Genomic DNA, 26286 nt, shown 5'->3' on the forward strand with positions numbered 1-26286 from the left:
TTGAGATCATGACCTGAGCTGAAACCAAGAGTAAGACACTTAAGCAACTGAGCTACCCAGGCACCCCGGTTTTGGATCTTTTATATTAAAATATAGGCTAAATCACCTTGAGACTCTGATGGAATTAGTTAAATGTTTTGTAAAGAAATTTTATTTCACATACTATATCTACCTGTATATCTATGACAAATTTAGCTGTCATTTAAATTAAAATTTGAATTATTCGTGTAGGATAAAAATCTTTGTATTTAAAAAGGCTACTTCTTTTGAACAGTTTTTTAAGTTCTCTTAAGCTTTTGATTTTTTCCAATTTATTTATTTTTAGAAAAACAGCATTCATTATTTTTTCACCATACCCAGGGCTCCATGCAATCCGTGCCCTCTATAATACCCACCACCTGGTACCCCAACCTCCCACCCCCCTGCCACTTCAAACCCCTCAGATTGTTTTTCAGAGTCCATAGTCTCTCGTGGTTCACCTCCCTATCCAATTTGCCCCAACTCCCTTCTCCTCTCTAACACCCCTTGTCCTCCATGCTATTTGTTATGCTCCACAAATAAGTGAAACCATATGATAATTGGCTCTCTCTGCTTGACTTATTTCACTCAGCAGAATCTCTTCCAGTCCCGTCCATGTTGCTACAAAAGTTGGGTATTCATCCTTTCTGATGGAGGCATAATACTCCATAGTGTATATGGACCACATCTTCCTTATCCATTCATCCGTTGAAGGGCATCTTGGTTCTTTCCATAGTTTGGCGACCATGACCATTGCTGCTATTAACATTGGGGTACAGATGGCCCTTCTTTTCACGACATCTGTATCTTTGGGGCAAATACCCAGGAGTGCAATGGCAGGGTCATAGGGAAGCTCTATTTTTAATTTCTTGAGGAATCTCCACACAGTTCTCCAAAGTGGCTCCACCAACTTGCATTCCCACCAACAGTGGAAGAGGGTTCCCCTTTCTCCACATCCTCTCCAACACTAGATTCAAATTAAAACCACATTGAGATATCACCTTACACCAGTTAGAATGGCCAAAATTAACAAAACAGGAAACAGTATGTGTTGATTTTTTTTTAACGGTGTCATCCAAAATCCTAATGAAAATATGTCTTTAGGTTGTGGAAGAACGGTATTATACTGAAAAACAACTTTGTCGAGAACAGGATGCCAGAATATTACAAGATGGAATTCTAAAGAATCACCTTTGCAAACAAGAGGAGATAGAAGTGGGTAACAAAAGGAGTTCTGGGGTATTTTCTTTAGTTATTTTGAAGTACACTTGTGTATGTATTTGTATGCATATATATTTTATTTTCTGAAATTATTGTTTTATCTACATGTGTGTACATATGTGTGTGTGTGTGTATATATATATACACTTCATATCTGTGTATATATATATGTGTACATATATATTTGTATATATATATTTTCTCCATGTATGTATGTACATATATTTTAAAAGCCAACACTGCAAGTATAGAGGATTTTTAAAGCATGCATATTTTGAAATTGAGATTCAATTAAGTGGATTAACTTGACAGTTAGCTCCAGATTTCCCAAGTGAACTGAATAAAAAGTACAGTATCTCAGTACTTTTTATACATATATATAAGTATATGTTTATAAGTATAAATATATATATTTATATACATATATACTTTTATATATTTATACATTTATGCAAACTATACATAGTAGCTTTATATACATTTTAGGTTGGCATAATTTTATTCTTATTTATATAAATTTGAATTTTTAGTCTGAAATCATGTATCCTTATGACCTTTTAATCCTTTGCAGGCCCTTCCTTTTCATGAAATCATAATTTGGGACTATTGTGATGAGCTTTAGCAAAACTATATTTGATTTAATCTTCCCACTGCTATTTATAATTTTTTAAGCAATTTTACAAATAATTTGCTCATTTCAAATCTCAGTTACTATCATTTGGGCCTAAGTTTATCCAACACAAAGAGAACTGTATCTCTGTTATTTATTAATTGGGCATTGGATCTCCATTTTCAGATTAATGAGGGGTGGCAGGATCCTTGTGTAGCAGGAATGGAGGTCATGGAGAGAGGTGAAAGCCAGGTCATCTAGGGTCTTGAAGGCCATTAGAATGACTTCACTTACGTTCTGAGATAGTTATCTATTAAAAGGATTTGAGCAGAGGATTGAACATGTGTGGAACTCTGACATTAATTGAAGCCTCTAATAAAAAAGAGGGAAAACATTTCATACTGTAGACTTGACCAATGCTAGTCCCACCTATATACCCATTTCTTTTTGAGACTTCAGTCGATTGGGAAGCTTTGGGAAAATTCACCCACTAGGAAAGGATAGTGGGGCTGAATTAATTATCTAAGTAACATAATACTGACTAGGCAGATAACATCTTTTTGTGTCTTTAGCCAAATTCATTAAACAGCCATAATGTATACATGTTAGGAAAAGAACATGAATTGATGTTTGTAGTGAAATTTTCCAAGTACATAGGTCAAAGTTATATATTGTTAACATAATTTAATAGTAAGGTGATTTATAAAACCAGTAACAGAAATGTCTTATTAGGTTGCTGTGAGACAACTTCAAGAAGAACTGGCCAATACCCTAAAAAAACCATCTATGTCAGAGGCTTCACTGGAGGTGACATCACGTTGTCGTATGAATTTAGAAGATGAGGTAAAAGACTTAAAGGAAAAACTGGCTCAGAGTATGAATCAGGTATGTATGAAATGTCACGTGTCAAGTTAATCTGTAGTTGGTTAAATAATATGAAGTGTTTTAGGATGCTTATTTCCATGGACCACTTCCTTCTATTTTTCATTATAATTAATTTAGTATAATTTTAGTATCTTCACAATGTACTTATCTTAAACTTTGACTTTCATTCTGTTATTTGTTTTATACATTTTTTCTTATAGTAGTTACCCTTAGGAAAGTTGAAACTTATACATCATTCTTCACAGAAATTGGGCTTTTTTCCTACTAAATAATTTTTTAAAAAGACTTATTTATTTATTTGTGGTGGAGGCAGTTGGAGAGGCAGAGGGAGATGGAAAGAATTTCAAGCAGACCCCTGCCCAGCAGAGAGCCCCATGCTGGCTTGATTCCATGACCCATAAGATCATGACCTGAGCTAAAATCCTGAGTTGAATGCTTAACCAACTGAGCCACCCAGATGTGCTAAATAATGTTTTTTAATGATCTCTCTGTTACCATCATGAGCTAAGCTATGTAAAAGCAGAAGATAATGTTTAATAGAATGTTTAAGAAAATTGTCTTATTTCCCATCTTCACTTTTTTGAATGGATACAGAATCTGTACTGATTTCAGGATAACTTGTACAGAGAAGTGATTTCACAAACCAGTTGAACTTCGGCATTTCCTTCATTTTCTTTTCCTTTTCAATATATAATAAATGCACAGAAATATTTAGTTCATGTATACTATATACACCCAAAAGAGAGAATTAAGAAAATTATCTAGGTCTTGCCATTGGATTTTTTTAAAGCTGTATTGAGATGGAATGCACATTCCATACAATTCACCCATTTAATATTTGTAGTTCAATGTTTGGGTATATTGATGGAATTGTGCAACCATTACTGCCATCAAGTAGGACGTTTTTTTTTTCCGATTTATTTATTTTCAGAAAAACAGTATTCATTATTTTTTCACCACACCCAGTGCTCCATGCACTCTATAATACCCACCACCTGGTACCCCAACCTCCCCCCCCCGCCACTTCAAACCCCTCAGATTGTTTCTCAGAGTCCATAGTCTCTCATGGTTCACCTCCCCTTCCAATTTACCCAAAAGCACATACCCTCCCCAATGTCCATAACCCTACCCTCCTTCTCCCAACCCCCCTCCCCCCAGCAACCCACAGTTTGTTTCATGAGATTAAGAGTCACTTATGGTTTGTCTCCCTCCCTATCCCATCTTGTTTCATGGATTCTTCTCCTACCCACTTAAGCCCCCATGTTGCATCACCACTTCCTCATATCAGGGAGATCATATGATAGTTGTCTTTCTCTGCTTGACTTATTTCGCCTAGCGTGATACGCTCTAGTTCCATTCATGTTGTCGCAAATGGCAAGATTTCGTTTCTTTTGATGGCTGCATACCCTGAAAAGAAACCCTTAATCCTTGCCCCCAGGCTCACGCAACCACCAGTCTACTTTCTGCCTCAATAGAGATTCCCATTCTGAATATTTCATATACGGGGAATCACACAATGTGTGGTCCTTTGTGACTAGCTTCCCTCGCTTAATGTTTTTGGGGTTTACCTGTGTCATAGCATATATCAGTGTTTCATTCCTTATTATCAAACAGTACTCCATTGTGGGCTAAAACCCTTGTTCATTCATCATTTGATGCACCTTTGGGTCGTTTCCTCTTTTTAGCCATTAATAATGCTGCTGTGAACGTTCATTTAGTTATTGTCTAGACATCTATTTTTATTTTCCTGCCATCACATTTTATCCTCCCAGTTAATTGGGTTGATTTCACCATCTCTCAGTCTTTTTATTTTTAATGAACATATAATGTATTATTTGTTTCAGGGGTAAAGGTCTGTGATTCATCAGTCTTACACAATTCACAACATTCAGCTTAGCATATGCCCTCCCCAATGTTCATCACCTGGCCATCCCATTCCTTGCACCTCCCTCTTCTCCAGCAACCCTCAGTTTGTTTCCTGAGATTAAGAGTTTGTCTCCCTCCCCAGTCCCATCTTGTTTCATTTTTTCCTTTCCTACTCCCCAAACCCCCCACGTTGCTTCTCAAATTCCTCCATATCAGAGAGCTCATATCATAATTGTCTTTCTCTGATAGACTTATTTCACTCAGCATAATACCTTCCCTCTAGTTCCATCCACGTCATTGCAAATGGCAAGATTTTATTTCTTTTGATGGCTGCCTAGTAGTCCATTGTGTGTATATACCACATCTTCTTTATCCATTCATCTGTTGATGGACATCTAGGTTCTTTCCATTGTTTGGCTATTTTGGACATTGCTGCTATAAACATTTGGATGCACGTGTCCCTTCGGATACCTACATTTGTATCTTTAGGGTAAATACTCAGTAGTGTGGTTGCTGGGTCATAGGGTAGCTCTATTTTCAATTTCTTGAGGAACCTCCATGCTGTTTTCCAGAGTGGGTGCACCAGCTTACATTTCCACCAACAGTGTAGGAGGGTTCCCCTTTCTTTGCCTCCTTGCCAACACCTGATGTTTCCTGACTTGTTAATTTTAACCATTCTGACTAGTATAAGATGGTATCTCAGTGTAGTTTTGATTTGTATTTCCTTGATGCCAAGTGATGTTGAGCACTTTTTCATCTGTCTGTTGGCCATTTGGGTGTCTTCTTTGCAGAAGTGTCTGTTCATGTCCTCTGCCCATTTCCTGATTGGATTATTTGTTCTTTGGGTGTTGCGTATGATGAGATCTTTATAGATTTTGGATACTAGCCCTTTATCTGACATGTCATTTGCAATTATCTTCTCCCATTCTGTCAGTTGTCTTTTGGTTGTGTTGACTATTTCCTTTGCTGTGCAAAAGCTTTTGCTCTTGATGAAGTCCCAATAGTTCATTTTTTCCCTTTCTCCCTTGCTTTTGGGGATGTTTCTAGAAAGAACTTGCTGCGGCTGAGGTCAAAGAGGTTGCCGTCTGTGTTCTCCTCAAAGATTATGATGGATTCCTGTCTCATATTGAGGTCTTTCATCCATCTGGAGTCTAGTTTTGCGTGTGGTATAGGAAGATGGTCCAGTTTCATTCTTCTGCTTGTGGCTGTTCAATTTTCCCAACACCATTTGTGGAAGAGACTGTCTTTTTTCCATTGGGCATTCTTTCCTGCTTTGTTGAAGATTAGTTGACCATAGACCTGAGGGTCCATTTCTGGGCTCTCTATTCTGTTTCATTGATCTATGTGTCTGTTTTTGTGCCAGTACTACACTGTCTTGATGATGACAGCTTTGTCATAGAGCTTGCAGTCTGGAATTGTGATGCCTCTGGCATTAAGCCCTGCATTAGGCTCCCTGCTCAGCAGAGGGCCTGCTTTTCCCTCTCCCTCTGCAGCTCCCCCTGCTTGTGTTCTCTGTCTGTCAAATAATTAAGATGTTAAAAAAAACACAGAAACTTAATTATGTTGAGCATCTCATCTTTTTATGTGTGTTATTATCCATTTCTATATCTTCCTTATAGACTGAATCAATTATTTTCCCATTTCTTTATTGGGTTGTCTTTTCATTATTGTAAGAGTTATTTGCATATCTGAAATACAGATCCCTTATCAGATATAAGATTTTGAAATCTTTTCTCTTATTCAGTAGCTTGACTTTTCACTTTATTGATGGTGACGTTTGAAGCAAAGACGTTTTTAATTTTGATGAAATATACTTAATCATTTTTTGTCTTTTGGTGTCGTATCTAAGAAACTGTTGCCAAATCCAGTCACAAATGATACACCTATTTTTTTTCTATAAGTTTTATAGTTTTAGCTCTTATTTTTTTTAAAGATTTTATTTATTTATTTGACAGAGAGAGATCACAAGTAGGCAGAGAGGCAGGCAGAGAGAGAGAGAGGAAGCAGACTCCCCGCTGAGCAGAGAGCCCAATGCGGGACTCGATCCCAGGACCCCGAGATCATGACCCGAGCCGAAGGCAGCGGCTCAACCCACTGAGCCACCCAGGCGCCCCTAAAAAGACTATTCTTATTCCATTTGTTTTATACCCTCGTTGTACATCAGTTCACCATAATGTAGCATTTTCTTTTTAGATGGTCAATTCTAATACAATGATCTATATGTCTATCCTTATGTCACTCTCCAATCAAATTTTATGAGACATCTTCCCTTGTCCTCTTGCAAATTACCGCTCACTTATGTAATAATAAAAAGTTACTGTAGTAGAACTTAACCTTACTCCTGTAGACATTTTTTGCTTCTTAAAAAGGAGAGTTTTACCAACTTATGCCTTGCTGACTCCATGATCCGATGAGAAGTTAGGCTCAAAAAGCTAGAGTCTTGTTTCTTTTCTCCATTCATATCTTCAGTCTCTCACTCAGTGCTTCCCATATCCATTTTCATGAAATCTTGGTTGTAGGATCTGCTGTCTACTATTTACTTCATTATGTTTTATGAACTTGTTATAAAGTGTAGACTCATCCATAAATTTCACCATCTAGGAAGGAAAAGATGAACTCTGGGCGTTTAACTTTCCTGTTTTGAAATCTTGCTAATCCAAAATTGCAACTCACAATTAGATACTCTTTTGACCTGGTTCTTGTGTATAACACTGGTGTTGATCCTGTTCTTGGCACAGATCCTACATTGTCAGAAAACACAGTTGTCTTTATCCATCTTCTTTTAGTTTAAATAGAAAGATATGTACTTTAATGGCTCAATACGTAGTTAATGGAATAAACATTTATTACATTATTTCAAGAACACAGCTGTAAATTATCAGGTTTTATTTAATGGAGTTCTCAGAGACAAATAGTAGATAATCAGTTTGAATTCCAAACTGATTTCCCATATCAGTTTGTATGATATGGGAAAGCTTTGTGGCACAACATAAAGACGAGATGGTCTTACTTACCTCCCCACATAAATAAGCTTGGAGTAAGATAAAGGAGAAGTTATACTCGATTTAAATAATGCCAAAGGACAGTATCTTTGGTTTTCTACTGAAAAGATTAAAAATGATTCCATAATGTTCTCTTTATTTCCTCACTGATGAAAGCAGAATAAAGATTGAGTATTAGATTGATTAAAAATTACTCAAAGCTGTCTATTTCTTTTAGAATTTCAGTTAATGGAAATCAGGTAAAAGGTCAAATTTTGGTTATTGAACCATTTCTAGTTTTTTAGCTATTATACTTCAAATCATATTGTCTCCCTGCTTGTGAGTTTTTCTTTTCCCCTAACTTGAGGGGGAAATCTCAAAATGCGTTCCTGCCAGTTGTAATAATTTGTAATTGAAGGGAAACTTAGAAAGATATCTCAAGAGAAAAGAAGATGGTGGCAGAGTAAGAGGAGCCTAGGTTTACCTAATCCCTAAAGACTAACAGAACAAAGTCCACTATTTGAGAGAAGAGGCCACACCAAAGAAGGTAGGAAGTACAGAGAGGTGGTTTAGGAGAGAAACAGATCCTGGCTGCTGCAGAGGAGAGGGAGTCATGGTCATGGAGAAGGGCAGGAGCGAGACACGGGACTGTGCAAAAAGAACATTTCCCTGTAGCCACTGTCTACACTGGAAAGTGAGAGCTTAATTTCATGAGTTCTTACAACTAGGGGGGCTTAAAACCTGGAATTCTAAAGGTGATTGGGCTTGGCTGGGATAGAGCTTGTAGTGCACTGTGCTGCTCTTGGAGAAGAGGCAGGCAAACAACCCGGGAGCATACAGCATGGAAACAGTGATCTGGACAGTGTCTGGGGCATACAGTAGGGAAATTACTCACTCTTTTTAGAGCATTTCCCTGAGAGGCAGTGTTCACAGAGAACACTGTGAACGCCCTCTAGGAACAAAGGAACCAGCTGGTACCATTTCCCTCCAGTGCCCCTCAGCACAAGCACAGAGCCATCTGTGGGAAGCAGTGCAGCTCTGACACTGGCTGCCTAAACTGCTTACACCGAGCACCATCCCCTCGTACTCCAGTGGAACTGCCCTGCTCAATCATTCTTGCCTCAGTTCCACCACAGCAGGCCTTTCCCCCAGAAAATCAGCACAAGCCCCTGCCCACACCTCATTGGACCAGATTCAGGAAGGCCTCAGTTCCAGTGGAGTTGGTGACAGGTCTCATTTTACAAGCATACCAGGGCACAACTAGTTAAAAGTTGCTACATTCAGGCCAGATACCAAACACTGCCCACAGCAGTGAGGGAGTGCCTCTGCAGATGTCTGGCCTGAAGGATAGAGCAGCCAGAACACAACAGCAGAGTGCATGCTGCACACACTAGACATACTCCCCTAAGCACGAGACCCTGGGTGCTACATGACGTCTTTTTGCATAAGTCCATTACTTTTGGGAGCAGATGACATAACTGGCTTTTATAACACAGAGAAGCTGGCAGAGACTTAGATAAAATGAGAAAACAGAGGCATTTATCTCAAATGAAAGAACAGGATAAAGCCACGGGTCCAGAGATTGAAGTGAGACAGATGTAAATATCATGGCTGATGGAGGATTTAAAGCAGTGATCATAGGGACACTCACTGGACTTGAGAAAAGAATGACAACATCAGTGAGACCCTTACAACAGAGATAAAAGAGTTAAAAAAGAGTCAGAGTTGAAGAGTGGAATAAATGAGCCTAAGAAACACACGTAATTCAATGAACAGCAGGCTGGAAAAAACAGAGGAACAAATTAACAACTAAGAAGTCAAAGTAATGGAAAGCAATGAAGCCAAAGAAGGGGGAGAAAGAAGAATTATGCAAAATGAGACCAGACCTAGGGAACTCAGTGACTCCATCAAATGTAATAACATTCATGTTACAGGAGTCCCAGTAGAAGAAGAGAGAAAAAAGGTGTAAGAAAACTTGTTTCTAGAAATATAGCTGAAAATGTCCCTAATCTTGGGAAGGCAACAGACATCAAGATCCAGGAGACACAGAAAACTATCCAAATCAACAATAGTAGGCTAACACCAAGACCTATTGTAACTGAATTTGCAAAATATACTGATAAAGGAAACATCTTAAAAGCAGGAGAACAAGTCAGTAACTTTCAGGGGAAACCCCTTAAGGCTAGCAGGAACTTTTTCAGCAGAAACTGTGCAAGCCAGAAGGGAGTGGTATTATCTATTCAACGTGGTGAATGAGAAAAATCTGTAGCCAAGAATACTCTATCCAGCAAGCCTATTACTCAGAATAGGAGAGATAGAGTTTCCCAGATAAAAACTAAAGGAGTTTGTGACTACTAAATTAGCCCCACAAGAAATATTAAAGGGGACTCTTTGAGTGGAAAGAAGAGACAAAATGTGACAGTATAAAGGCAGGAAACACAAAAGTAGCAAAAATGAACATTTATATAAAAAATAAGTTAAGGAACTCAGGAAAAAAGGATATAAAATATAATACTTTACCTAAAGCATGGGAAGAAGAAGAGAAAAGAATGGGCTCAAACTTAAAGACCAGCAGCTTAATATAGACTGCTATATGCAGAAGAGGTTATATACAAATTATGTATCAAACCCCCCTAATAGTGGTGTCTGTGTGGCTTAGTTGGTTAAGCATCTGACTTGATTTCAGCTCAGGTCATAATCTCAGGGTTGTGAGATTGAGCCCTGCACTCCACTCTATTCTGGCCATGGAGTCTGCTTAAGATTCTCTTTCCCTCTCCCCACTCCACTCATGCCCTCTCTAAAAAGAAAACAAAACCACTGATAAACACTCAAAGAGGAGAAAGAAATCCAAATACATCACTAAAGAAAACCAGTAAAACATCAAAGACACAAAAAATGATCAGAGAAAATCTCTAGAAACAACCACAAAGCAAGTAGTAAAATGACAAATACATATCTATCAATAATTACTTTGGATATAAATGGGGTAAGTGCGCCAATCAAAATACATAGGATGTCAGAGTGGATTAAAAAGAAGAAGAATAAGAAAAAATCAAGACCCATGTATAAGCCACTTGCAAGAGTTTTATTTTTGTCCTAAGGACACCTGCAGATTGGAAGTCATGGGATGGAAAAAGCATGTATCCTGCAAATGGATATAAAAAGAAAGCCAGAATAGTAATACTTACATTGGACAAAACAGAGTCTAAAAGAACGACTGCAGTAAGAGACAAGAGCACTATATCATGAAGAGGACAATCTGACAGGAAAAAGAACTATCTGTTGTAAATATTTATGCACCCAACATGGGATCACCCAAGTATATAAAACAATTAATGACTAACATAAAAGAACTAATTGATAATAATACAGTAATACTAGGGTCCTTTAATTTTATTATATATGTTTTAAATGAAATTCATTTCTTTTATTCCCAATTGCAAAAGTATCCATGAAGACAATGTACAATTCAGATATTTTAGGAAGGAATAGAAATAATCAATAGTTGGGTACTTTAACTCACCACTTACATCAATAGACAGGTCAGAAAGTCAACAAAGAGACAGTGGCTTCATATGATGCACTGGACTAGATGGACTAAGGAGATATATTCAAAATATTCCATTCTTAAACAACAGAATACACATTCTGGAACATTCTGTAGAATAGATCACATATTAGTCAACAAAACAAGTCTTTCTTTAAAATTTATTTTTTTTCAGTGTTCCCAAATTCACTGTTTACGCACCACACCCAGTGCTCCATGCAATACGTGCCCTCCATAATACCCACAAAACCGGTCTTAATAAATACAAGAAGATTGAAGTCATACCATGCACCTTTTCTGATCACAATACTATTAAATTAGAAGTCAGCTACAGGAAACAATCTGAAAGACCACAAATACATGTTGGCTAAGTAACATTCTACTAAACAATGAATGGACCAATGAGGAAATAAGAGAATAAATTTTTAAAAATACATGGAAGCAAATGAAAATGAAAACACAATTGACCAAACTTTTGAGATACAGTAAATATGGTTCTAAGAGGGAAGTATATAGCAATGCAGGCCTATCTCAAGAAATAAGAAAAATCTACAACAACCTAACCATCACCTAAAGAAGCTAGAAAAAGAACAACAAATGAAGCCTAAAGGCAGCAGAAGGAAGGAGATAATAAAAATTAGAGCAGTAGTAGTAGTAGGTAGCTCAGTTGGTTAAGCAGCAGACTCTTGATTTCAGCTCAGGTCATGATCTCAGAGTCCTGGGATTGAGCCCTGCTTCTGGCTCTGTGCTCAGCAGGGAGTCTACTTGAGGATTCTCTACTCCCTCTCCATTTGACCCTCTCCCCACTTTCTCTCTCTCTCAAATATTTTTTTTAAAGTTAGAGCAGAAGTAAACACTATAGAAAATTTAAAAAGACAAAAATAGGAGAGATCAATGAAACCAGGAGCTGGTCTTTGAAAAAATTAATAAAACCGATAAGGTTTTAGCCAGAGTTATCAGAAAGAAGAGAAAAAGCACCCCAGTAAAATCACAGATGAGAGGGGAGAAATAACAATCAACACCACAGTTATAAAAGAATATTATGAATGACTATATGCCAACAATATGGACAATGTAGAAGAAATGGATAAATTCCTAGAAACTTATAAATTACCAGAACTGAAACAAGAATAGAAAATTTGAAGAGACTGAAAACCAGCAAAGAAATGGAATCATTAATCCAAAAACCATGAACAAACACAAGTCCAGGACCAGAGGCAAATTCTACCGAGCATTTTAAAGGAAGAGTTAGTACCTATTCTCAAACTATTCCAAAAAACAGAAAAGGAAGGAAAAACTCCAAATTCACTCTATGAGGCCAGTATTACCCTGATAGCAAAACGAGACAAAGACACCACAAAAAGAACTCTAAGCCAGTATCTTTGGTGAACATGGTTGCAAAAATCCTCAACAAAATACTCCAAACTGAATCCAATAATACATTAAAAAAATCGTCACCATGATCAAATGGGATTTATTCCTAGGTTATGGGGGTGTTTTAATATCTGCAAATCAATCATTGTGATACACCAAATTAATAAAAGGAGAAGAATCATCTGATTATTTCAAAAGATGTAGAAAAAGCATTTGAGGGGCACCTGGGTGGCTCATTGGGTTAAATCCTCTGCCTTAGGCTCAGGTCATGATTCTGGCGTCCTGGGATCTAGCCCCGTATCAAGCTCCCTGCTAGGTGGGGAGCCTGCTTCCCCCCTCTCTCTCTGCCTGCCTCTCTGTCTACTTGTGATCTCTGTCTGTCAAATAAATAAATAAAATCTTTTATAAAAAGCATTTGACAAAGTGCAACATCCATTCATGATAAGAGAGTAAAAAATCCATTCATGATAAAAAGCTTCAAAAATTAGGTTTAGAAGGAATATACTTCAACTTAATAAAGGTCATATATAAAAATTGCACAGGTAATGACACTCTAAATGGGGGAAAACAGAAAGAAAAACTTCTTAGGTCTTGCTTCTAGTTATGGGCTTCTTCTCATTAGCACTGTTTGTCATTATTAAATTAATCTTAGGGGCACCTGGGTGACTCAGATGGTTAAGTGTCTGCCTTCGGCTCAGGTCATGATCTCCAGGTCCTGTCGAGTCCCATGTCAGGCTCCCAGCTCATCAGGGAGTCTGCTTCTCCCTCTCCTCTGCCTCTCCCCTTGCTTGTTCTCTGACTCTCTGTACCTCTCCCAAATGAATAAATATTTTAAAATTAAAAAAAATAATCTTAACCTTTTTTACTTCCCACTTTAATGGAGACCAATTTCTAATATATAGATTATGTATCTTATTAACTCTTTTTGTCATCCATTTTTCTATCTGTTTTTTCTTAACAAACTCCCCAAAGTTTAGTGGCTTAAATAAATAACATTTATTTTGTTCACAAATCTACTGTTAGGAAAATTCTGGCTAGGGCAGCTTGTTCTCTTCGCCTAGCTTCAGGTGGGGCAGCTGAAAGGCTTGGGGATGGAAATGTTTGAAGATTTGTTCACTCACATCTGGTGGTGTTGATGCTGGCTATTGTCTAGGACTATAGTTGGGGCAGGCAGCCGAAACACTTACACTGGCACACCTAGACTCTTTGTGGCCTGAATTTTCTTACAAGATGACGGGCTAAATTCCAATCCAAAAAAAGCTGCCTGATCTGCAGAGCAAGGCAGAAGCTCTATTGTCTTTTGTAACCTAGCCTTGGAATACACAGAGCATCACATTCACCATATTCTGTTAGAGGAAAGTCACAAAGGTAGGCCCATGGTCTTTTTTTTTTTTAATGGAATGAATATTTAAAAACCTATGGACACATTTTAAAAGCAGCATGATTTACCCGCTGGCCACAATTTTTTGTATTCCTCCCACATGAAAAATACACTCACCCCCCCTTACCTCCCACAAATCTCAGTTCTCCTGGCATTGGGTTTGGGCTTGAGTCCAAGATCTTACCATCTTAATCAGGTACCGCAGGGATAAGGTGCCTGAAGTATAGTCCCTTGAGTGCAAGTCCTCTCCATCTGAGCACTTGGGAATTAAGGAAGACAGTTCTCGGGACGCCTGGGTGGCGCAGTTGGTTAAACGACTGCCTCCGGCTCAGGGCGTGATCCTGGAGTCCCGGGATCGAGTCCCACATCAGGCTCCCAGCTCTATGGGGAGCCTGCTTCTCCCTCTGACCTTCTCCTCGCTCATGCTCTCTCTCACTGTCTCTCTCTCTCAAATAAATAAAATAAAATCTTAAAAAAAAAAAAGGAAGATAGTTCTCTACCACTCAAAATGGAACACTCTGGTAACCTGCTAAGGACTCTCCCATTGAAAGAAGATGGGAGGCACACTAGTCCATAGCAGTTTTGAAACACACCCTGAAGCATGCTGTCAGTTCTTCAGTGAGGACTTAGTCCTAACCATGGGAATGCTTCTCCATGGCTGTTTGCTTTACTTTTTGAGCTCTTGGTTCTGTCCTTTTCATAAGGAATGATGCGTATTTGTAGCTGCTTTTTCAGCCTGTTTTTCAGCCTGCTTCCTCCTGATGGGAATTCTAAGACTCAAAGACCTATATTTAGTTTGGTCTTTGGTCTCTTTTAGTCCAAGCTCGCAAACAGTGTTTTTGCTACTATAATTCTCTTAGTTTTTTGAGTTTTCCTTGAATATGATTGGATTTCGTGCCATTAGAAAAGCCATTCTCCCGGGTCTTTTGAGATAAGCTTTCACCTGAGGTTTCCTGTGCAGCTCTCATTTGACAATGCCTTTCAAACTCTCACACTCTTAAGATCCTTAAAGAAATTTGAGGCACACCTTAAGTCCTTCTCAAGTCTTAATAAAGGGTTTATAGTTTTGGCTTCATCCATAGGCCTTGTCTTCCTGGATTTGCTTTTTTTTTTTCCCAATTTATTTATTTTCAGAAAAACAGTATTCATTATTTTTTCACCACACCCAGTGCTCCATGCAAGCCGTGCCCTCTATAATACCCACCACCTGGTACCCCAACCTCCCACCCCCCCGCCACTTCAAACCCCTCAGATTGCTTTTCTCCTTCTCACTCTTACTCTTCTTTCAGGTTCCACCCACCTCCTGGTCCAAAGAAGGTTTAGTTTCAGTTTTTTGGTTTTCTTTTTTAATGGCAGCACCCCATTTTAATATCAGTATCTGTGCCAGTTATTTATTGCTGCATAATAAACCATCTCAAAACCTAGTGGCTCAAAACAGCATTTATCTTGTTCACAAATCTTTGGACAAGGCTGAGTAAGGCCAACTCATTTCTTCTTCATTTGGCATCACCTGGGATGACTGGAAGCTGGGAACTAGAATCATCTAAAACCTTGTTCATGCACATGTTTGGCTGTTGAGGCTGGCTTTTGGCTAGGATGTTAGCTAGGGCAGTCTCAGCTGGAATATTTGCATGAAGACTCACTAGGTACCCTGGGCTTTCCCATAACAGCTGGATTCTAAGGGTGAGGTTTCCTAGAAGAAGAAAGTCAGATGGAAGCTATATCACATTTTCTAACCTCGTCTTAAAAATCACACAGCAGCTCTGCCATATTCTGTTCACTAGGAACTAGTTACTAAGGCCAGCACATATGAAGCGGAGGGGTTGTCATGGGAGAAGTGTCAGTGTATAAAACCACCACATCCACTTGTCTTTCCAGTCATATCTAAAGGAAAGGAGTTCTTCCCAACTCAGCATCACTGAAACTCCAGCAAGTTTTTTGGTTGTTTTCATTGCTTAGTATATCCTCTTATTTTGTGAGAAGTAACAAAAAATTGTAACACTGTCGAGTTAAAGAATTTTTTTTATCCAAAAATATATGGATCATCTCACTAAATTTTCCCCACTATTTTTTTTTTACTGAGAGATGTGATTTCTTAACCTTGTGAATCATTTCTCCTCAGAATGCAATTGAAATTAGCATAAAACATTTGTAATTCAGAAAAAGGCTGATGGCAATAGAATCAGTATTTATAGATTCATTAATTAGAGTCTTATTTTCAAAGTTTTATTTTGGTAAGCATTTATTGGCTCAGACCTACATAAGTCAATACGGTATTCCTAAAACTTCTTTAAAAATTAAGGAGTACGAGGGTACTTGGGTGGCTCAGTTAAGTGCCTTTGGCTTGGGTCATGATCCTGGGATGCTGGGATTGAGCCCCATGCTTGGCTTCCTGATCAGTGGGGAGTCTGCTTCTCCCTCTCCCTGCTCTTGTGCTCTTGCTGTCTTGCTCTCTCTCCCTCTCAAATAAATAAATAAAATCTTTAGAAAAAGTTATGGAGTGTTAAGATGAGGGAAGGGTTAAGAGACTTTCTACTAAGACGTGACTTACAGTTATTTTACAGAGGAAAAATCTGAAACAATCATAAAAATAAAAGTATAAATATTAAATACAAATGTGTGGCAAAGAGGATGACAGCAGAGATAGATTTTAGCAACTCCTAGTGGTTTGAATTTTGTTCTTCATTTTCTGAGTTATTTGAGGTTCCGCATTCCAAGACTGTACTACAATATAGATAACATTTTGTTGAAAATGAACTTATTTTAAAATCTGAGCACCTGCCCGGAGCAGTCAGTAATGTATGTGACTCTTGATCTTGGGGTGTGAGTCAAGCCCCATGTTTGGTGCAGAGATTTAAAATCTTAGAAAAAAATTTGGGGTCTTATTTTTGCATTAGACTCTTTTCACTCTGCCTCCAAACTGTATTATTTTATTCATGCAGGTTGATGATCTTACAGCAAAACTGGAAACTATGTCTTCAAGAAACCAGGTTCTTATTCAGGAGTTATCATCTATGAAAGAAATACAGATGAAATGTGAAAAGCTAGAGAAGAATAAAAAGAAGTTGGAACAACAAGAAGTAAACCTCAGAAGTTGTGTAGAAGGCAACGTGGTAGGATATAGTAAAATAGAACAATATAAATGGGATTTTGAAGAAAGGACAAGATTGAACGTAAAAAAAAATTAAAAGAAGTCGATCTATTTTTAGAGATTAATTTATTTGTCTATAAAATGCTTTAATTCATTTTACTGCAAATTACATTTTGGTTATATGCAGTGTAGAGTTTTCCTCTACTTCCTTTATAGCAATTTGGTAAATTTCTGAAAGCATTTGTTCCTTCCCTTTAAAAATTTCAGTTTTCATTATTATTCACATTAAATTGATCTTTCAGAATGATTCACAGTAGAAAGTCATTTTATTTTTTAAGACCAGTTAGTATAAAACAAGGCTATTGAGAGGAAAAGAAAAAACTGTGCTTTAAAAATTTTGACCATGGGGTACATGGGTGGCTCAGTCAGTTGCTTGTTTGGGCTCCATTCTGGGCATTCCTACATAAAAGAAATGGTACCATACTTGGATTATTCCTTTTCTTTATATTAAATATCTTATTTATTTATTTGGAAAGCATGAGTGGGGGATGGACAGGTAGAGAGAAAATTCCAGGCATATTTCATGCTGAGTAGGACACAGGGCTTTCTCTCAGGACACTGAGATCACTATCTGAGCAGAAAACAAGAGTCAAGCACTCAGATGACTGAGTCAGCCAGGCACCCCAGGTACCTCGATTATTCTGAAGTTGTATTGTTCACTTTTTAAAAAATTTAAATGATTTTATTATTCTTTGAATTATCAGATTGCATGAGTTCTAATGTAAGAATGAACATTATTCACATTTAATTCAATTTCACATTAATGATAAATATTTTACATTTCAGCTTTTTTTTCCACTTTAAAAATTGCTCTCTGAATCATTGACACAAAACTAAAAGAAAGAAATATACTGTAATTACCCAGGTTGTAACAATTTTAAAACTATGCTTTTGATTTGCTTTAGACGCAAGTAGCATTTCAAGAAAGCGTAGCACAGTTAAGAGAAAATAATAATGCTTCAGTAAGAAGTCAAATGGAACTCAGAATTAAAGAGCTGGAATTTGAATTATCCAAAATGAAAAGTTTTCAAGACGTTACTAAAACAGAATTGGACATATACAAGCATCTCTACCTAGAAGAAGTAACACATCGAATGTCATTGACAAATGAACTGAACAAGTAAGTTAAAACAATCATAGAAAGTAGAGTTAGCTTATTAATTTGCCTCTAAACCATAATTTTTTGGAGCCACGTTCATGAGATCAGTAGTAAGTGAAAGCCAACTAGATAGTATAATTTTTTTTCTCCAATTTATTTATTTTAAGAAAAACAGTATTCATTATTTTTTCACCACACCCAGTGCTCCATGCAAGCCGTGCCCTCTATAATACCCACCACCTGGTACCCCGATCTCCCACACCCCCGCTATAATATTTATTTATTAATGTTAGTTTATTTTTGAAGAGTACATCTTTAACCCAAAAGGTCAAGTTGGAAATGGTAGATTCCACCTCCAGTACCCTGGTATCTGTGTTATAACCTAATTGCTTCTGGAGCTGTTTCAGTTCTTTCTGATCATGACTCTGCCATCTACTAGTTCTCTAGCCATTGTTCGTCTAAATTTTTCCTCAATGCCAAATGCTCAATCTCTCTGAGGTAATGTGTGAAATATACAAGAGTGGTGAAACCCAATATTTGAAAAATGTCTTTGAGGGATTTTTAAAATTTTTATTTTCCTTTAAAGGTTTTACATATTTATTTATTTATTTATTTATTTATTTTTATTTTATTTTTTTAAATTTTTTCCCAATTTATTTATTTTCAGAAAAACAGTATTCATTATTTTTTCACCACACCCAGTGCTCCAAGCAAGCTGTGCCCTCTATAATACCCACCACCTGGTACCTCAACCTCCCACCCCCCCGCCACTTCAAACCCCTCAGACTGTTTTTCAGAGTCCATAGTCTCTCATGGTTCACCTCCCCTTCCAATTTACCCAAATTCCCTACTCCTCTCTAACGTACCTTGTCCTCCATGCTATTGGTTATGCTCCACAAATGAGTGAAACCATATGATAATTGACTCTCTCTGCTTGACTGATTTCACTCAGCATAATCTCTTCCAGTCCCATCCATGTTGCTACAAAAGTTGGATATTCGTCCTTTCTGATGGAGGCATAATACTCCATAGTGTATATGGACCACATCTTCCTTATCCATTCATCCGTTGAAGGGCATATTTATTTTTTTAAACTTTTTTTAAAATTTATTTATTTTCAGAAAAACATTATTCATTATTTTTTTTCACCACACACAGTGCTCCATGCAAGCTGTGCCCTGTATAATACCCACCACCTGGTACCCCAACCTCCCACCCCCCCTGCCACTTCAAACCCCTCAGATTGTTTTTCAGAGTCCATAGTCTCTCATGGTTCACCTCCCCTTCCAATTTACCCAAATTCCCTTCTCCTCTCTAATGCCCCTTGTCATATTTATTTGACAGAGAGAGAGAGAGCAAGTGAGCACAAGCAGAGGGGAGCAGCAGGCAGAGGGTGAGGGAGAAGCAGGCTTCCCGCTGAGCAGGGAGCCCAGTATGGGGCTCAATTCCAGGACTATGGGGTCCTGTCCTGAGCTGAAGGCAGATGGTTAACCGACTGAGCCACCCAGACCCCCCAGGATGGTTTATTTTTGCAGCTCTAAACTGGTTTACTAAATATAAGTATGTATCATGGCATCCCCAAGAATCTTTAAGTACAACTATTCCAGAAGGCAGCAGGTATAACCTGTTAGGCCATGGACATCACTGATAGCCATTTCTCTCTCTCCTTAATTTGAATTACTTGTTAGGTAGGAACCCTAGAGATACATGGACTTCTTTAGAACAGTTTTAAACCTATAATTATACATAGTAGGTCTGCTCTGTCACATTTATCATGTTAAAACACTATTTAATGGCACATTTTGTTTACTATTATGGAGACTTAAAAAAATGCAAGTAGGGACGCCTGGGTGGCGCAGTTGGTTGGACGACTGCCTCCGGCTCAGGGCGTGATCCTGGAGTCCCGGGATCGAGTCCCACATCAGGCTCCCAGCTCCATGGGGAGTCTGCTTCGCTCTCTGACCTTCTCCTCGCTCATGCTCTCTCTCACTGTCTCTCTCTCTCAAATAAATAAATAAAATCTTTAAAAAAAAATGCAAGTAATTTAGGATGATTTGGGGAGAAATGAAATACTACGTATTGTGTTTTGTAATCCTAACAGGACTAGTGAGAGGCTGGCCGAGACCAGTACCAAACTTCTGGTGGAGAAACAGCAAAAGCAAACTTTGCTTGACACTATTAATATGAGGCCAGCCCTAGATCTGCCTTATGGTAGAAATGTTAATAATAGTTCACTATTCAATAGAAATGTTGCTCTAAGAGAAAACGTGGTGGTTCCTACCTCAAACTCATGGCGTTCAAGTAATGACATTGAGACTTTCTTGTTCAAGGTTAGTTATATTATCTTACCTTTTTTTCCTTGGGTTTCAGATTTCTCATATAATTTTTGTTTTTCATTTGGTAAGATTCTGAGTTGCTTAGCTAACTATTACATACTAAGTAAAAGTCATAATTATTTTTGCTGATAAAGAAATGAGACATAAATTTTGATTATTTTCTTTGTTCCTGGAGCTCTTTCAAGAGATACCTATTATTATCTTTATTCAATAATTAAAACTAAACTGGCATATTTATTATTTTTTCAAGATTTTATTTATTTTAGAGAGAGAGTGTACAAGAGGGGGAGAGAGTGTGAGATTCTCAAGCAGACTTCCTGCTGAGTGTGGAACCCTACATGGGGCCCAGTCTCACAACCCTAAGATCATAACCTGAGCCGAAAACAAGAGTCAGACACTTGACTAAGTTACCCCGGCACCTCAAAATGGACACATTGTAAATTTCTTGAAAACTTACATCTAAATTCGATTTTAGAAAGTAAATATTATTGCTCACGAATGAAATCTATACTTAGATGCTTTGAAAAATTTCCTGGTTGGCAATTGTTCATAACAATTTTAAAGTTTGCTGTTACCCATTTTTCCCACCCCTGTGTATATGTCAACAATAAGAATCCAAACACTTAGTCAAATATGGATAATTATTATTTAAAAGAATCCATGATAAGTCCTTTTTATGAATTAAATAAACTTGTAATGCTAAAAAGATTAATTTTTCTTTTTAAGTTGTAATTGTTATCGTTTTCTTACCTGAGAGTACATCCTTAATTGTTGTCTTACTTGGAGCATTTTTTAAAGCTTATAACACTTCTATTTCAATTTTTTTTCCAATTTATTTATTTTCAGAAAAACAGTATTCATTATTTTTTCACCACACCCAGTGCTCCATGCAAGCCGTGACCTCTATAATACCAACCACCTGGTACCCCAACCTCCCACCCCCCCGCCACTTCAAACCCCTCAGACTGTTTTTCAGAGTCCATAGTCTCTCATGGTTCACCTCCCCTTCCAATTTACCCAGATTCCCTACTCCTCTCTAACGCCCCTTGTCCTCCATGCTATTTGTTATGCTCCACAAATAAGTGAAACCATATGATAATTGACTCTCTCTGCTTGACTTATTTCACTCAGCATAATCTCTTCCAGTCCCGTCCATGTTGCTACAAAAGTTGAGTATTCATCCTTTCTGATGGAGGCATAATACTCCATAGTGTATATGGACCACATCTTCCTTATCCATTCATCCATTGAAGGGCATCTTGGTTCTTTCCATAGTTTGGCGACTGTGGCCATTGCTGCTGTAAACATTGGGGTACAGATGGCCCTTCTTTTCACGACATCTGTGTCTTTGGGGTAAATACCCAGGAGTGCAATGGCAGGGTCATAGGGAAGCTCTGTTTTTAATTTCTTGAGGAATCTCCACACTGTTCTCCAAAGAGGCTGCACCAACTTGCATTCCCACCAACAGTGGAAGAGGGTTCCCCTTTCTCCACATCCTCTCCAACACATGTTGTTTCCTGTCTTGTTAATTTTGGCCATTCTAACTGGTGTAAGGTGATATCTCAATGTGGTTTTAATTTGAATCTCCCTGATGGCTAATGATGATGAGCATTTTTTCATGTGTCTCATAGCCATTTGAATGTCTTGATTAGAGAAGTGTCTGTTCATATCTTCTGCCCATTTTTTGATGTGTTTGTCTGTTTCGTGTGGGTTGAGTTTGAGGAGTTCATTATAGATCCTGGATATCAACCTTTTGTCTGTACTGTCATTTACAAATATCTTCTCCCATTCCGTGGGTTGCCTCTTTGTTTTGTTGACTGTTTCCTTTGCTGTGCAGAAGCTTTTGATTTTGATGAAGTCCCAGAAGTTTATTTTCGCTTTTGTTTCCTTTGCCTTTGGAGACGTATCTTGAAAGAAGTTGCTGTGGCTGATATCAAAGAGATGACTGCCTATGTTCTCCTCTAAGATTCTGATGGATTCCTGTCTCACGTTGAGGTCTTTTATCCATTTTGAGTTGATCTTTGTGTACGGTGTAAGAGAATGGTCGAGTTTCATTCTTCTACATATAGCTGTCCAGTTTTCCCAGCACCATTTATTGAAGAGACTGTCTTTTTTCCACTGTATATTTTTTCCTGTTTTGTCGAAGATTAATTGACCATAGAGTTGAGGGTCCATATCTGGGCTCTCTACTCTGTTCCACTGGTTTATGTGTCTGTTTTTATGCCAGTACCATGCTTTCTTGGTGATCACAGCTTTGTAATAAAACTTGAAATCAGGTAAGGTGATGCCGCCAGCTTAATTTTGTTTTTCAACATTTCCTTAGCGATTCGGGGTTTCTTCTGATTCCATACCTGAATATGAGGAAGTAACTAAAACACATTCCTGGCCTGCAACTAGGTGGTTTTTTGACCTCAGGGAAATTACAATCTCTCCGAGGCCTTTTTGTCTCTTACGTGAAATTAGGGACGTTGACTAAGTTAGTGACTTTTATACCTCTGGGGAAAAATTGTTTTTTCCAAAGAATAGAACTTATCTTTTTTTTTTTTTTGCATTAAACTGTATTATATAAAACAGAGACAAGTAGAGCTGTTTAGCTAAAGGCGAGATAAGACTACACCTGTAGACTTCCTTGTCCCTCAATCCTGCTGTGTCCCAGGGGACCCTTAGATTTCTATGAGCCATAGTTTTCAAACTAACATTTATGAGAAAATTCTTCGTTAATAATTCTTTGAATTAATTTTTGCTGATACATTGCACGTTGTTTTTCTGTGTATAATTTTCTTACCCTCCTATTTTTTTTGATAAGTGGAAAAGTATAAATAAAATTGCAAATGTGTTCTCCTTATTAGTGGACTTCAAGCTATTTCCACCATCTAAACACAGTTCTCACTTGGAAATAATGGTCACAGAAGTAAATATTTAGGATAAGCTTTTGGGGAAAAGACAATAACATCACACTGGTAATTCCTTAAGTCATGTCATATAAAAAAGTGTCTTATATGTTACATAGTATTTATTAATGCTTTATAAAATTGCTTCAGTAAATGTTTCTCCCATCAAGTGGTATTGAGTTATTAATTTTACAAGGCTGTCTAGTAATGTTGTCATATTACTAATTTTATAAGGCCTGAATATAATGTTATTGTCCAAAAGTGGTATGATTCCTCAAAAAATTAAAAATAGAAATGCAGTACCATTCAGCAATTCCACTACTGGGTATTTACCCAAAGCAAATGAAAACACTAATTTGAAAAGTTATGTGCACCCCTATGTTTTTTGAAACATTATTTACAATAACCAAAGTATGGAAGCAACCTCAGTGTCCATCAATAGATGAACAGATAAAGAAGATGTGTGATACATATACAATGAAGTATTTATTCAGCTATAAAAAAGAATGGGATCTTGCCATTTGTGACAACATTGGTAGACCTAGTATTTTTCTAAGTGAAATAATGCAGAGAAAGGCATATACCATATGATTTCACTTCTGCATGGTATCTAAAAAACCAAACTACTAATAGCCTACTAGTGACTGGAAGCCTTACTGATAACATAAATAGTTCATTAACACAGTTTTTTTTTACATTACATGTATTATATACTATATTCTCATAATAAAGCTATAGAAAAAATGTTATTGAGAAAAACACAAGAGAAACTACACTAAAATACTGTATCAAAAAAAGTCCATGTGTAAGTAGAGTAAACCTGCACCCTTCAAACCCATGTTGGTCAACGGTCAGCTGTATATTACAAGCATTCCCATCTAGAATTTTCTTACTTAGACCTTTCTTATAAAAGGTACCCTCTCATTGAATGCCCCAAATGGGGTCTAATGTAGGGTACTGAGGGGTGCCTGGGTGGCTTAGTTGGTTAAGTGACTGCCTTCAGCTTAGCTCATGATTCCTTGGTCCTGGGATAGAGCCCCACTGCAGGTTGTCTGCTAAGTGGGGAGTCTGCTGTTTCCTCCCCCTCTGCCTCTTCCCCCACTCGTGCTCTCTATCTCTCATTCTGTCTCAAATAAATAAATCAATAAAATTGCTGATATAAACATTGGGGTGCAGATGCCTCTTTGGATCAATATATTTATATCTTTGGGGTAAATCCATAGTAGTGCAATTGCTGGGTCATTGGGTAACTCTCTTTTCAGCTCTTTGAGGAACCACCGTACTGTTTTCCAGAGTGCCTGCACCAGTTTACATTCCCACCAATAGTGTAAGAGGCTTCTGCTTTCTCTGCATGCCTGACAACATCTGTTGTTTCCGGACTTGTTCATTTTAGCCATTCTGACAGGTGTGAGGTGATATCTCATTGTGCTTTTGATTTATATTTATTTCCCTGATGCCAAGTGATGCTGAGCATTTTTTTTAAATCTGTTGCCCATTTGTGTGTCTTCTTTGAGAAATGTCTGTTCATTTCTTCTACCCATTTCTTGACTGGATTGTTCTTTGGGTTTTGAGTTTGATAAGTCTTTATAGATTTTGGATACTAGCCCCTTATCTGATATGTCAATTACAAATACCATTTTCCATTCTGTAGGTCATCTTTTAGTGTTGTCAGTTGTTTCCTTTGCTATGCAAAACCTTTTTATCTTGATGAAGTCTTTGTTTCCCTTGCCTTTGGAGACGTGTCTAGCAAGAAGTTGCTTTGGCCAAAGCCAGAGAGAATACAACCTCGGTTCTCTTCTAGGATTATGATGGGTTCCTGTCTCACATTTAGGTCTTACATCCATTTTGAATCTTATTTTTATGCCCCAAATGGGGTCTAATGTAGGGTGACAAGATGGTCCAGTTTCATTCTTCTGCTTGTGGCTGTCCAGTTTTCCCAACACCATTTGTTGGAATGACTTTCTTTTGTTCCATTGGACATTCTTTTCTGCTTTGTCACAGATTAGTTGACCATAGAGTTGAGGGTCCATTTCTGGGCTCTTTAATCTATGCATGTGTTTTTGTGGCAATACCATACTGTCTTGATGATGACAGCTTGGTCATAGAGCTTGAAGTCTGGAATTGTGATGCCACCAGCTTTGGTTATCTTTTTCAACATTCCTTTGGCCATTTGGGATCTTTTCTGGTTCCATACAAATTTTAGGAATATTTGTACCAGCTCTGAAAAAATGTTGATGGTATTTTGATAGGGATTGCGTTGAATGTATAGATTGCTCTGGGAAGCATAGACATTTTAACAGTATTTTTTCTTCCAATCTATGAGCATGAAAGGTTTTTGCAATTTCTTTGGGTCTTCCTCAGTTTCTCTCATGAGTGTTCTATGGTTTTCAGAGTACCAATCCCTTGCCTCTTTGTTTGGGTTTATTCCTAGGTATCTTTATGGTTTTCGGTGCAATTGTAAGTGGGTTTGACTCCTTAATTTCTCTTTCTTCTATCTCATTGTTGGTGTATAGAAATGCAACTGATTTCTGTGCATTGATTTTATATCCTGCCACTTTGCTGAATTCCTGTAGGACTTCTAACAATTTTTGGATGGAGTCTTTTGAGTTTTCTACGTAGAGTGTCACGTCATCTGCGAGGAGTGAGAGTTTGACTTCTTGATGATTCAGATGCCTTTATTTCATTTGTTGTCTGATTGCTGAGGCTAGGACTTCCAGTACTAGTTGAACGACAGTGGTGAGAGTGGTCATCCCTGCCGTGTTCCTGACCTCAGGGGTAAAGCTCTCAGTTTTTCCCCATTGAAAATGATACTCACTGTGGACTTTTTGTAGATGGCTTTTATGATATTGAGGTATGTTCCCTCTATCCCTGCACCATGAAGAGTTTTAATCAAGAAGGGATGCTGTACTTTGTCAGGTGGTTTTTC

General features: G+C 37.8%; 1 protein-coding gene across 1 annotated transcript in view; it reads left to right on the forward strand.

Annotated features, from left to right (window-relative positions):
* LOC122891046 (ankyrin repeat domain-containing protein 26-like) overlaps positions 1-26286 on the forward strand; it is a 114144-nt gene that overhangs the window by 77468 nt on the left and 10390 nt on the right. Inside the window, exons 25-29 of the mRNA XM_044226426.1 lie at positions 1123-1233; positions 2582-2734; positions 16826-16996; positions 17940-18154; positions 20235-20463. Coding sequence (XP_044082361.1) covers positions 1123-1233; positions 2582-2734; positions 16826-16996; positions 17940-18154; positions 20235-20463 — 879 coding nt within the window. The remainder of the gene's footprint in view (positions 1-1122; positions 1234-2581; positions 2735-16825; positions 16997-17939; positions 18155-20234; positions 20464-26286) is intronic.

This window comes from Neovison vison, chromosome 12 (genome assembly GCF_020171115.1).
Source record: "Neovison vison isolate M4711 chromosome 12, ASM_NN_V1, whole genome shotgun sequence".
Taxonomy (NCBI): Eukaryota; Metazoa; Chordata; class Mammalia; order Carnivora; family Mustelidae; genus Neogale; species Neogale vison.